The 14,384-nt window shown below is 36.0% G+C and overlaps 2 protein-coding genes across 2 annotated transcripts in view; both read left to right on the top strand.

Moving 5' to 3' along the window:
• LOC127433228 (protocadherin gamma-A11-like) overlaps positions 1 to 1,398 on the top strand; it is a 6,101-nt gene extending 4,703 nt beyond the window's left edge. The window contains exon 2 of the mRNA XM_051684947.1: positions 1,320 to 1,398. Within this exon, the coding sequence (XP_051540907.1) occupies positions 1,320 to 1,398 (79 nt within the window). The remainder of the gene's footprint in view (positions 1 to 1,319) is intronic.
• A 1,297-nt stretch (positions 1,399 to 2,695) lies between these two features.
• Positions 2,696 to 14,384, top strand: part of LOC127433159 (protocadherin gamma-C5-like) — a 72,015-nt gene continuing 60,326 nt past the window's right edge. The window contains exon 1 of the mRNA XM_051684857.1: positions 2,696 to 5,089. Within this exon, the coding sequence (XP_051540817.1) occupies positions 2,696 to 5,089 (2,394 nt within the window). The remainder of the gene's footprint in view (positions 5,090 to 14,384) is intronic.

Raw genomic sequence — 14,384 nt, forward strand, 5'->3', positions numbered from 1 at the left:
AATCACTTTGTTGTTAACAGCGATTGACGGCGGTGATCCGCAATTGTCTGGCACATAGTTACTTTTCTCAAAGACGGGAGCATTGTCATTCACATCTGATATCTGCACATGGACAGAAGCACTACTGGAGAGCGCGGGTACTCCATCATCATTGCAGATTACACTTATATTGTACTCCGCTTCTCTTTCCCTGTCCAGGGAGAGAGATGCTGAATACAACATCAGTGTCACATGCTCTGATCAGGGAGTACCTGCCCTCACCAGTAGCGCCTCTTTCTCTCTTTACAGATGTCAGATGTGAATGACAATGCACCTTTGTTTGACAGAAATAACTACGAGGCCTGTGTTGTCGAGAATAACACACCTGGTCTTTCAATGTTTAAAGTTCAAGCCAGTGACGCTGATTGGAATCAGAATGCTCGTGTTTCATACATTCTAGAAGACAGCACTGTTAATGGGGTCTCTGTCTCATCATATGTTTCAGTCCACCCTGACAGTGGAGTGATTAAAGCTATGCGCTTTTCTGACTTCGAGCAACTTAAAAATTTCCACTTCAAAGTAAAAGTGCAAGATGGAGGCTCTCCTCCACTTAATAGTAATGTGACGTTGAAAAATATTAATCAAGATCAGAATGACAATGCTCCTCAGGTTCTGTATCCAGTACAGACTGGTGGTTCTGTGGTGGCTGAGATTGTGCCTCGTGCTGCAGATGTTGGATATCTCGTCACTAAAGTGGTGGCTGTTGATGTGGACTCTGGACAGAATGCCTGGCTCTCCTATAAACTACAAAAAGCTACAGACAAAGTGTTGTTTGAAGTTGGTTTGCAGAATGGAGAAATAAGAACAGTGCGACAAGTGACTGATAAAGATGCTGTGAAACAAAAACTGACTGTTGTAGTGGAGGATAATGGACAGCCGTCCCACTCAGCTGTAGTCACCATTAATGTGGCCATTGCTGACAGCTTTCCTGAAATGCTCACAGAATTCACAGATTTTTCACATGACAAAGAAACTAACAACAACCTGACTTTTTATTTAGTCTTGGCTCTTGCAGTAGTATCACTGCTCTTCATAGTTTCAATTATTGCAATAATTTCGGTGAAAATCTACAGGTGGAGGCAGAATAAGTTATTTTATAAATCTGAGGCAAATCTACCTGCAATTCCATATTACCCACCAGTTCATGCAGATGGCACATTACAGCATGTGTATAATTATGAAATGTGCGGGACTACCAACTCTAGGATGAGTGACATGAGGTTTGTCAGGCCCTATAGTCAGAACACACTGGTGAGCCAGAGTCGCTTGGGAACAGTTCAGAGAGAAAAGAAGGAGTGTGAGAATAATGACCTAAATTTGGAGGTGAGACCTTTAAATGTCCCTTGTTCAATGTTTTAAAAGATTCAGTAATTATGTTTTGAGGTTCTCAGACTTGTGAAGCAACCACCACTCTCTCTCTCTCTGATTACATATTAATCAGGCAAAGGCAGTAAATTGCACATACAGACCTGATACTAGACACCAGCCATAATTACACTGAAAATGGAGCTGTAATCTACATGCAAATGCCGTACCGATTGCATTAGTGCGGTAAAGTTAGTTTTTGTTTCACAAATTGCTTTTGTACTCTGCTTCAAAAATGAACATGAATGCGCTTTTGCATTTGACAGATTTTTTCTTTTTTAATGTTAATTCACAAATATTACTGGTCTGATTTTTTACCACACATGAATGGCATTTGTAATGCCAAAATTGCTGGAGGAAGAACATTTTAAGTGCCTTTTTTTATTTCACCCAGAAACAGACAAATAGAGAGTGAAACACACACACAAAATCATATCACTTCTCATATTTTGATCCATTAAGTAAGTTTCCTGTAATGCATTTAAGCAACATTATGTCAAAATGGTAAATCTTATCCTACTCAAAGGCATGTGACATTAAATAAACAAGAATTAGGACAGAAGTAATTCAAAAGTAATCCAAAATAAATAATATTATAATACCTTAAAAATGTAATCCAAGAGATATCATAACTGACTTCAGTTTTAGCCATGTATCTATATATATGTATACGCTACACACACACACACACACACACACACACACACACACACACACACACACACACACACACACACACACATACATACATACATACATACATACATGTGTGTGTGTGTGTGCAATTATAGTTCACATATTTGAGCATGATATGCATGTACATATTTCAATTCCACAAGTATTTGGGAACTATGTTATATATAATAAAACAGTATTTATTTATTTATTTATTTATTTTTATTTTTTTATTATAATTATTATTTTTTTTTTTTAAATATATGTTGCAATGCTTGATACTTGATGCTTGATGTATTTGGACTCTAAGTGGCGCTGTTTAATCTATGTTGTCATGCACACTCCATATTTTATCCCTCCCTTTAACAAAACCCCAAGCAAAGCTCATTTCAGACAACATCAACGTCTAACATTAGATGCTGCACTAACATACCTGCAAATCACTTTTCAGTTTCATCTGCAAGATTTTTGTTTTTAAACCCACAGTAAGAGGCATTTTATTTGAAACATTCTATAAAATAGGCATTTTTTTTAATTGTATTTTCTATTTTATTATTTTATTATTATTATTATTATTTTGCTTAAAATGCTTCTGCTCAGTCTTTGTTAATCAAAAATGGAGTCGGGAAGAAAATTATTTTTACATGATTGGCTGTTCTATACAGTATGTGCGTTAGCTTTATTTGCCGCTGATGTTAAAGGACAAATTCGTTATTCTATACCCGAGGAAATGCCAGTGGGTTCGGTTGTTGGAAATATTGCCTCGGACCTCGGGCTTGAGCCGAAGAGATTGATTTCAGGAAAAGCGCGTGTGTTCACTGCGGACAGCAGTGAGCACATTGGACTGGACAAGGAGAACGGACATCTGGTTATTACGCATAAAATAGACAGAGAAGAACTATGTGGAGAGATATCTGCCTGTAGTGTCAGTTTTGATGTTATTTTGGAAAACCCGATGGAGCTTTATCGTGTTACAGCTGACATACAAGACATCAATGACAACAGCCCCGTCTTTCCGAAATCTAAAATCGAACAGGAAATCAGCGAATTAGCAGTTCTTGGGGCGCGTTTTCCGTTAGAGAGCGCAATAGACCCGGACGTGGGAGTGAACACCCTACAGAAATATACTCTTCATCCTACCGACCATTTTAAACTCAATGTTCAGAATGGTGCTGGTGGACACAAAAACGTCGAGATGGTTCTTCATTCACCGTTAGACAGAGAAAAGGAAAAACATCATAGTTTGATTCTGACGGCTTTCGATGGTGGAAAACCACAACGATCTGCAACGGTGCAGATCAATATTGTTGTTCTTGATGTCAATGACAATGCGCCCATATTTAGCCAGTCATCGTACAAAACATCAGTGGTTGAAAATTCTGCCAAAGGCACAATCGTGACAACAGTAAGTGCGACTGATGCAGACGAGTCAAGTCACGGTATACAGTACTATTTTGAGCACGTGACCTCTATTGTAATAGCTTTGTTCTCCATCCATGCAGACTCTGGTGAGGTTAGAGTCATAGGTGACATAGATTATGAAAAACACAGACAGTTTTCTATCAAAGTTAAAGCTAAAGATCACGGCGGATTGACTGACTCGAGTGAGATAATTATTGACGTCATTGACGTAAACGATAACAAACCAAAAATTACAATAATGTCTTTTTCCAGTGCAGTATCTGAGGATGCAGCACCTGGAACCGTTATAGCAATGATAAACGTTCAAGATCTGGACTCAGGTTACAACAGTAAGATTGCATGTTCTATTGATATAAACTCTCCATTTAAAATTGTTTCATCTTTAACCAACTATTACAACCTGGTGACGGACTCAGGATTAGACAGGGAACAGACAGCGGAGTATAATATCACTATAACTGCTGTAGATGGAGGTAACCCTCCTCTATCCAGTAAAGAGATTTTGAACCTTAAGATATCTGATGTGAATGATCACGCACCTCAGTTTGAGCAGGAATCATATAAGGCCTTTATAGCTGAGAATAACCCACCATCTACGACTATTCTATTTGTCAAAGCAGATGACATGGACTGGGGGCCCAATGCCAAGGTTTCATATTTTCTTATTGATGGAGATTTGAATGGGGCATCTCTAGCATCTTACATTTCCATAAATTCAGAGACTGGTGTGATCTATACAGAAAAATCTTTTGATTATGAACAGCTGAAATCATTCAAAATGCAAGTTAAAGCTCAAGACGGGGGCTCATCCCCTTTGTGCACCAATGTGACTCTGGACATCTTCATCCAAGATCAGAATGACAATGCTCCTCAGGTTCTGTATCCAGTACAGACTGGTGGTTCTGTGGTGGCTGAGATTGTGCCTCGTGCTGCAGATGTTGGATATCTTGTCACTAAAGTGGTGGCTGTTGATGTGGACTCTGGACAGAATGCCTGGCTCTCCTATAAACTACAAAAAGCTACAGATAGAGCGTTGTTTGAAGTGGGTTTGCAAAATGGAGAAATAAGAACAGTGCGACAAGTAAATGACAAAGATGCTGTGAAACAAAAACTGACTGTTGTAGTGGAGGATAACGGACAGCCCTCCCGCTCAGCTGTAGTCACCATTAACGTGGCTGTTGCTGACAGCTTCCCTGAAGTACTGTCAGAGTTCACAGACTTAATACATGACAAAGAATATAACGACAACATGACTTTTTTTTTAGTCTTGGCTCTTGCAGTAGTATTACTGCTCTTCATATTCTCAGTTATTGCCATTATTTCTGTGAAAATCTATAGATGGAGGCAGAATAAATTATTTTACAAATCTGGGGCAAATCTACCTGCAATTCCATATTACCCATCAGTATATGCGGATGGCACATTACAGCATGTGTATAATTATGAAATGTGCGGGACCACTGATTCAAGGATGAGTGACATGAAGTTTGTCAGGCCCTATAGTCAGAACACACTGGTGAGCCAGAGTCGCTTGGGGACAGTTCAGAGAGAAAAGAAGGAACAGGAGAATAATGATCTGACTTTAGAGGTGAGACTTTCTCTTATAAGTGCTTATTGAAGCAGCAAAAGTTTCCTTGAAGCATGTGTAAGTTTCTTTCTTTCTTTGTAGAGAAACCTTAAATTCTTTAATAATAATAATAATAATAATAATAATAATAATAATAATAAAACATATATTTTAGTAGATATAGATGTGTTTTTTCTTTTTTTTTTTTTTTTTAACACCACAGAGCTTTTGTAAAATGAACCAGGTTCCATCCCCACACTTAGAGAAAAAGAGGTCTATTACTCAGTTAGGCTCAAGGGCTTTTCATCTGTCTCTTTTAAAGGCTTTCATAAAGTGATGTTTTGTTTATTATATTTATTTAAATTAAAATATAAATAAAAAATAAATATTTAAAGAAAAAATCTTCACAGAATTTAGTGCTATGTACTGAATAGTGCTATTCTGAATAGAATGGTAATTCCGCTCTGTCAAGAAAAAAAAAAAAAGCAAGCGATATGACTCTTGCACTATGTTCCAAGTCTTCTAAAGGAGTTCGGTCACTTTGTGTGCTATTTACTCTCAAATCAAATTAAATCATTAATTAAGCTACTGAAATCAAATACGGCTCTTGTAAAATAGCATTTGGTCATGAGACGCAATAAGAACCAATGGGATTTTGTTTTTGATGTACCACCATATTTGATTTCAGGATGAGTAAATAATGACAGAATGTTTATTTTTGGGTGAACTATTCCTTTAATTATAGCTACATAATAATAATAATTACAAAAAAAAAAACAATTTTTAAAAAAACAAAAAGTTAACTACATAAGTTTGCATCTCCCTTCACTCAAAAAAATAATTTAAAGATTTACACATTTCAATTTAATTACAAAATTGAACAATATTTTACAAAATAAAAAAGTAAATAAATGAAATATTGTACGTTTTATTAAAACGTAAAAAAGTACACTGGAATTGTGTTATGCAATTGAAACACGTACATCTTAAAAATAGGCAAAAATATTTTTTTGAATCTGCAAGATGTTTATAATTTAAAAAAAGTTAGAGGTATCATCAAAATTGCATTTGTTTTTTTATTTAGTACTGCCCTGGTGAAGTTATTTGTCAAAACAGACATTTAGATATTTTACACAAGACAAAATAATAACTAAATTTACACAGATGATACTGTTATAAACTTTACATCCCCTTGGTTCTTAATGTGGTGTGTTGCTTTCATGATGATCAATGACAGTTTGGGTCTTTTGTGATAGTTGTGATGAGCCGCTGCTTTGTCCTGAGCAGTGAAGTCGCCCACTGTCCTTAAGAACAATCCTGCAGGTACTGCACGTTCTTTCCCAGCATCTTCTGCACATTTTGAGCTCTTCCCAACAGTAGCTAAATGATGTTGAGATCCAGCTTTTGATACAACTTTTTGCAAAAGGTGCAAACATTTGTTGATGCTCAAGAATGCAACACAGGGTATTAAGAACAAAGGATCATTTGTGTAAATTGTTATTTACTTGTATCCCACAAGACAAAATTATATCTGTTATGTAGATTCTAAAGGGCAGTACAAAAATAAAAATATGATCCTTAATCTCTTATATTTGTATAAATTATCAAAGAGGTGTGCAAGCTTATGCTTATTTGCAGGATTTGCAATAATTGTTGTTTCAACTTTTGCTTTTACTTCTCTATACTTTTCCTTGTCCAAGTGACCCCTTAGGCTCAGTTATAATGAGGTCAGGTCTCTGACGTGGTTTAGTCCAATACTGCAAGTTTGTGCCTGCCATTGCCACGCCAAGTGGGTATTCTATGTGTCTGCAGTGTGTTCAGGATTGGGACCATGCTGCAAGACTGCTGAAAATTTTTACAGATAACCTGATGAATCTGTTTATTTTTCTCAGCATTTTCATTCTGTAAACTCTGACCAAATCCTCTACATCAACTGAAATGCCCCAGGCCATGACAGATCTGCCACCATTTTTCACGGGTGGCTGCATACAGGCATCAATATAATCAACATGTGATAATCAATAAGAAATGTTCTAAATAATTTTAAGTACAGTTTGTCAGATACAGACATACTTTTCATCATGAAAATCCAGTGTGGTGGGCCTTTGTGTGTGGAGTATAGCGTTTTTTTTTTTTTTACACAATATTGTAATTTTTTGTGTCTTTTAAAGTTTGCAATTCCCAAAGCTCTCCTTTTTCCATAGCAGTAGTAACTGCAGTAGTTATTTTTTATCTTTACCCAGTCAGTACACCCAACAATAGTTAGCTCACTAAGTTAAAGTGTGTAAATCACCATGTCAAATGGTGCTATCAAATACTAAAGTACAGCTATACAGTACAGCTAATAGAATAGGAAGTTACTGTTCAGCTCTGTACTGTCTGTGTTATCACTATTACAGCTGCTAAAGGTCTAGGTTTGGATTTAGTATTAAACACTATAAGGTGCTGGAAGTTGCATCTCTGCCATAAGTGTACTGTGCAGATATCCGATACATCACTCAGCATCAAATCTGTGTCACAGTTTAAGCACTAATTCTGTCTCTAAGGCTCACAGCTTATAAATATTATATTTATTTTAAGAAACACCAAGAATGAGCTTGTACTATACCTATCTGTAATGTTTACACAGTATGGCAAAAATGTTTTGTTTGGATTGTTGCTGTTTGTAGGCTGATTATTTACTAAGACTAACCGTATCAACCAGCTCTTTTCTCTGCAGTGAAATTTTTTGTTGTGTTTTTGCTTTCTCAGACCTGCTGTGTACGCTTACCAGGGCAGGGCTGGATTACATGCAAATATTAATACTGTCAAAAGGCTTTAAATTGTACCACAAACCCTGTTTATGTTTTTGATTTGTCTTAAGTATTTTCTTGCATACATATTTGCAAGTCCTTACATATGTAACATATATAATGTTTATATGCAATGCTTTCAAAGCATTTCGTTTATCTGTTTTCTCCACTTTGCTCAGACATCTTCAACACAACCTACTCCACCTACAGATATGCATGCACACACACTCTCTCTTTCTCCTTTAACACACACATTAATCCCTTTACAGCATGTGTTTCCATGACAGCAGACCTGGTCACAGCAGACATTCCATTTTCTATTTAGAGGGGTGAAGGCGTGTCCATGTGATAGTGAGGGGTGGTGATTTTTATGGATTCTGTAAATCCTTGGCCTTGTGTCAGGTAACCTCTTAAGTTAAAAACCTTAAATATTAAAAACCTTATATATTAAAATTATAGATATATTGTCACTAAATGTTTTCTTAACTTATGGGTTTTTTGGCAAAAAGATGATGCACTGAGTCATGGATTCAGTATTGTACATGTGCTCTCTTTCTTGTGCACCCTTGTATTGTCTCTCCCATGCTCCCTCTTGTGCTCAATGGAAGTGTTTACCATTATCAGTGTTACTGATATCAGATTAAAATAGATTCAAGTGTATTTTCAATGTGCAAAGTACAGTTTGAATCTAACCAGAGATGCAAATACTAATGTAGCATATATTGTAAATAAAAGATAGTTAAGTGTACAAAATGGCAGTGATCACGCAAGGCACTAATTATGGCAGTAGTGTATAGTCAGTAGTACCAAGGGAATTTTTTTTTTAATTTTTTATTTTTTTTTTAATCAGATTGGTTCTTTCATTTTCTTGATGTTGTACATATTGAAGAATTATGATTACTGAATAAATTGATTGTGGCATTTGTTATAGCACTGATATTGGTCATCATCTGATTCTTTAGATTTCAGTGTTTCTGAATCAATCTTGAAACCAGGTAAACCAGTAAATGTCAGGTAAATGCATTAAAACAATGTAACGGCAATACTGACAAAGTTTGTTTTCTCTCTCTCTCTCTCTGTTTTTATGGCACATCCAACCTCTATTTCCTGCTTTTCACCAAGAAAGGTAAGAGCAGATTTCTTTTTTCTCCAATAGCAGGGCATGTTTTCACATTATATGGACTAAGTTGTAACAGTGGAACCTATCTATGAAATCTATACTTCTTTTTTAATCTACGCCTGCATTAAGAAGTATATTATAGGCTTTTCAGCAAAGTTAAAATAAATAAATAAATAAATAAAACTATTAAGGCATAAAGCAATTCATGAAACAACAAAAATGAAACAGGTAACACAAAAATATCTAAAAATTGTTATGACCAAAAAGTATTGTAATTTAAAGATTGTATAAATGTATGACATTTACCACACACATGACAACCTGCCCAGATATAAATGTGACAACATGCCCCAACCTTAGTTTCATAAAAAGTGAGAACACATTTAAACCTTTTGATAAAAATCTGCTTTCAAAATCTGCTTTCATAATATAGTTGACCCTGAATGCATGCTAGTGTGGTTTGATTATGTTCACTTGTTTGCCCAAGAGCTATAACAAAAATACGATGATTGTGAAAATTCACTTTGAAAGGTGTAATTTACAAAAATTACTCTTATTTAAGAGGATGTTTAACTAGGTGTTTGAAACTAACATACTAAACCTCTGCTAGTGAAAACATACATGTTCACATTTGGACTTTAAAATCTTTCTCTGGTATTGATAAGCCAATAGCCATTTTATCCAGATGTAATCTATTTGCTCAGTATGTTAAAGGGTTAGTTCAGCCAAAAATGATTTACTTACCTTTAAGCCATCCTAGATGTGTATGACTTCTTCAGCACCGAAGTGAAGATTTTTATAAGCACATTTCACCTCTTTTTGAGGTGAAATTTTAGCCTCAGTCACCTTTCACTTCCATTTGTTTCACTTTTTTTTTTTTTTAAGTTAATATTGACTAGGATGTCAGTCCCTAACATTCTGCCTAACACCTTGTTTTGGGTTCCAGAGAAGACAGAAAGTCACACAAGTTTGGAACAGAGAGTGAGTCTAAATGATGACAAAATATTAATTTATGGGTGAACTATCACTTTAAGGATGCTTGACAGATTTGGTCAGGTCTGAAAATTAGAAGAAAAGTTTGGAAACGTTCCTAGTAATTATTACAGTGAACATTTTAAACAATGCCTCATAAGCTCAATTATATTATTTAGTTTTATACCACCGGTCTGTTGAATGCTTGATTCTGATTGGTTCACGGACGTTCTAAGGTGTACAATTATTTTTCAAGTAAACTCACGGCTATAAAACACACACACACACACAGAGAGAGAGAGAGAGAGAGAGAGAGAGAGAGAGAGAGAGAGAGAGAGAGAAGCAGCGCATCCTCCGTTGGTTCTAACATGACGTTTTCAAATTAGCTACGAAGGCTTGAGCTGTATCAGAGCAAGATACGCTTGATCAATACAACAGTTTCTATATGATCTGAGATATCTGTGGTAAAAACCCTCGCGCTTCCCTTCTCTCTCTCACACACAAACACTCCCACACTCGTAGACACACATTATACGCGTAACGCACACACTTAAGGCCCAAACAGAGTCGTTATGTCAGCGCACTCCTGCATCTCAGTGGGGATGAAAAAAAATTGTTAAGGTTTATAACGGGAATATGCCGATTTTGAAGCGATGTTACTTCTGACGAGAGCTGCAACAAAAAAGGTAATCCCAGAAGCGATCTCTCTCATTTTCTGAGTTTCTCTCTTTTGATCCCTCAAATGCAAACTCTCACACACATGCACAAACGCACTAACTTTTTACTCCAGTAAGTCCTCGAGTAAAGCAGCACAAGTCTCCGTTGCGAGTTCTAACGTGACGTTTTCGAATTAGCAACGAAGGCTCAGACTGTATTAAAGCAAGACGCTGAATCTGTGGCGGAAGAATGAAGTTCCACTCACAAGAGCGTTTTAGGGACGAAAACCAGAAAATGTCTTGAGATAAACCCTAAACGATGTCTTAAGGTGTGGTAACCGTGGTATAAGCGGAATAATTGACTCCGGCCCGTTGAATTGTTTAAAAATAATGCGCACCCGAGGTGCAACGGTCACGACGAGCCTCGGGTGTGCATTATTTTTAAACAATTCAACGGTCCGTAGTCAATTATTCCTTACTGATATATTCTTAAATATGAATCAAAGCAAGTTCATGCATTATTAATGCCTGTTGTTGCTATTTCACAACTTTTTTAAGTCCTGCATGCATTCTTAGTTCAGTATATTATGTGGCTTACAGTATATGCAGTGACAAAATAATTTAGATAATAAGTTTTGTACAATAAAAAGGTAAGTTGCACCATGTGTCTGTGTTTAGAGGCACGTTTAGGCTTATTTCAGTTCAAAGCTTGTTCTTTGTTGTCCTTAAGAAAAACGCACAGCACGCGTGCTTTATAACGCGTATCGGTGTATGCTCGCGCTGCATTAATCAAGCACAAGATCAGCAGAACAAAATAGCGCTCTGTCTAGGCTAAGTATGTATGCTGAAATTTACGCTTGTTTTGGTGTTGAATGAAGGCATCGTATAAACATAACTCTTACATTTTTTACTGTGTGGAATTAAAAAAAAAAGATTTTAAAAAGACATTTCCAGGTAAGTGTACGGCTTGCAGTTCAGGACGTTTGTGTAATTATTATTATTATTATTATTATTATTATTATTATTATTATTATTATTATTAATATTATTAATATTATTATTATTATTATTGTGGGGAAACAGTTTTCAACCATTTGTAACTGACATTAAGATCATTAGAAGTCTTCTTGGAGCAGCAGTACGCTTGACAGTAAGTATTTAGCAGAGACATTCTGTCCTGTAGCAGAAATGAAAATCATGGAAATATACAGTATCTCATTCAAGTTATGCGTTTGCAAACTAATCAGTGCAGCTGTTGGAACTGGCCGCCTATGTGGCACTGTTCACCCGTGCGGTGCTAAAGCGCTCACTTCTCACTGCAGATGCTTGTCTATATGCTCTCTCTCATACAGTCTTGTACGGATACATAGGGTGCTTGTTCGTTTTTAGAAACATTAACACATTTTAGGCTTATAATTAAAGTCTTTTTAAAAGCCATTTACTATTGCATCGATCATATTGAAATGTAGAATTATCTTAAGCCTCCGGCAATAACTACCACACACACACACACACACACACACACACACACACACACACACACCGCATGCGAACATATGAGTGAAGCTGCTGGAACTGGCCGCTTTTGTGGCGCTGTTCACTCACTTGGTGTTGAAACGCTCACCTCACACACTAAAGCAGCTCGTCTATTTTCTCTCTCTCTTCCCCTGGTCATGATTGGGTCCTTTGTTGCAAGTGGACCATACAATCTTGTACGGATACAAAGGGTGCTTTAACTAGTAATATGATAATTCTTGTACTTGCATTTTCGATTTTTAGAAACATTAACACACGTTAGGCTTATAATTAAAGACTTTTTAAAGCCATTTAATATTGCATTTATCATATTAAAACTTAGAATTATCTTAAGTCTCCAGAAATAACTACCACACACACACACCGCAGTGCACACCGCATCTGAACATGAGTGTAGCTGATGGAACTGGTCCTCTGTGTGGCGCTGTTCACCCACTTGGAGCTGAAACTCTCACCTCACACACTGCAGCAGCTCGTCTATTTTCTCACTCTCTCCCTGGTCATGGTTGGGTCCTTTGTTGTAGGAGGATCATACAGTCTTGTACGGATAAAAAAAATAATTGCTTTTACTAGTAATATGGGAATTAATATACTTGCATTGTCATTTTTGAAAAACACATTTTAGGCTCATAATTAAATACTTTTAAAAATAAATATCAATTAATATCGCACTGATCATTGTGACGGATGTGTAGCACACCGCACATATTATTTGGTCTCTACCAATGTTTGAGTACTTATTTATTATTATTATTATTATTATTATTATTATTATTATTATTATTATTATTATTAAGAGTTTAATGTAGAAGTAAGAGTTTTAGCTCCACCTTTATGCTGGGCCAGAGAAATTGGACTGTGCCATTATGTTCAGAACTGGAGGGGGGATTTGTTTCTTCACAGTAATTTCATTATATATTTGTCTTAGTTATTTAGGAAGTTGATTTATTGTATTATGACCATTAGAATTCTGTATGTTGATTAAAATGTGATGATTATGTTTGGGGTTATTTGAGTAAATTGTTATTTTGATACTTACCTTTGTGTTTGGTAGAGTCCACGATGTGTATATATACACGTAGGTGTGGTGAAAGCAAGGCGAGAGTCATTTCGTCTGTTAGTTCATTTACCATGGGCTACTGACTTATTGGCCGATATTGTTTGATGTTTAAAATAATAATAATAATAATAATTTCTTTGGTTTTTACTTTATTATCCAAAAATAGAGTTAAAATTGGAAGCCTGGTTTATTTGTTTTTCCTTTATTTTTTATTATTATTATTATTGTTTTTTTTTCTGAAGTCTGATGACTTGAATGATACTTCTGTTTAGGTGATTTTTTTTTCCTCATTGTCCTATTACTTTTCCTGCTTAATGATTGGCCACGAGCATCACAATCATATTAAAATGTAAAATTATCTTAAGCTTCCAGCAATAACTACTACTACTACACACACACACACACCGCAGTGCACACCTCATGCGAACATGAGTGTAGCTGCTGTAACTGGCCGCCTGTGTGGCGCTGTTCACCCACTTGGTGCTGAAACTCTCACCTCACACACTGCAGCAGCTCATCTATTTTCTCTCTCTCTCCCTGCTCATGGTTGGGTCCTTTGTTACAGGAGGATCATACAGTCTTGTACGGATACAAAGAGTGCGTTGACTACTAGTAACATGAGAATTCGTGTAATTGCATTTTCGTTTTAAGAATCATTAACACATTTAAGCTTATAATTAAACACTTTTTAAAAAGCTATTTAATATCGCATTGATCATATTAAAATGTAAAATTATATTGAGCCTCCAGCAATAACTTCCACTATGGATGTGCCCAAAACGAATAACGAATTCATCCAAACCATTTAACAAATATTTTAATTAACCAAGAAACACAAGGATAAAGTGATATTTTAAATAAAGATATTCAAAATTACAACAAAATTATGAACTAATGAACTTACGTCTTTGAACTGAAGCAAGTACTAAAATTTTAACCTTATGAATGCAAATGCATTTTTAATCGGATGGCCGCGGTCTCGACCCGTTTGCAGTCTCCGTTTATTGTACGCGTCTCAGATATCTGAGATTGCCAAGAGTAACATTAACTCAGATACTATATCATATACATTTCCACTTCTCGAAATGTCTATGTTAATGTATCACATGAATCACAAGTAATCCCATGTACTCATAAACCAACCCGAGCGCAATGTTGAATTCCTGACCTGAAGTGATGA

This window comes from Myxocyprinus asiaticus, chromosome 43, assembly GCF_019703515.2.
Source record: "Myxocyprinus asiaticus isolate MX2 ecotype Aquarium Trade chromosome 43, UBuf_Myxa_2, whole genome shotgun sequence".
In the NCBI taxonomy this organism is placed as follows: domain Eukaryota; kingdom Metazoa; phylum Chordata; class Actinopteri; order Cypriniformes; family Catostomidae; genus Myxocyprinus; species Myxocyprinus asiaticus.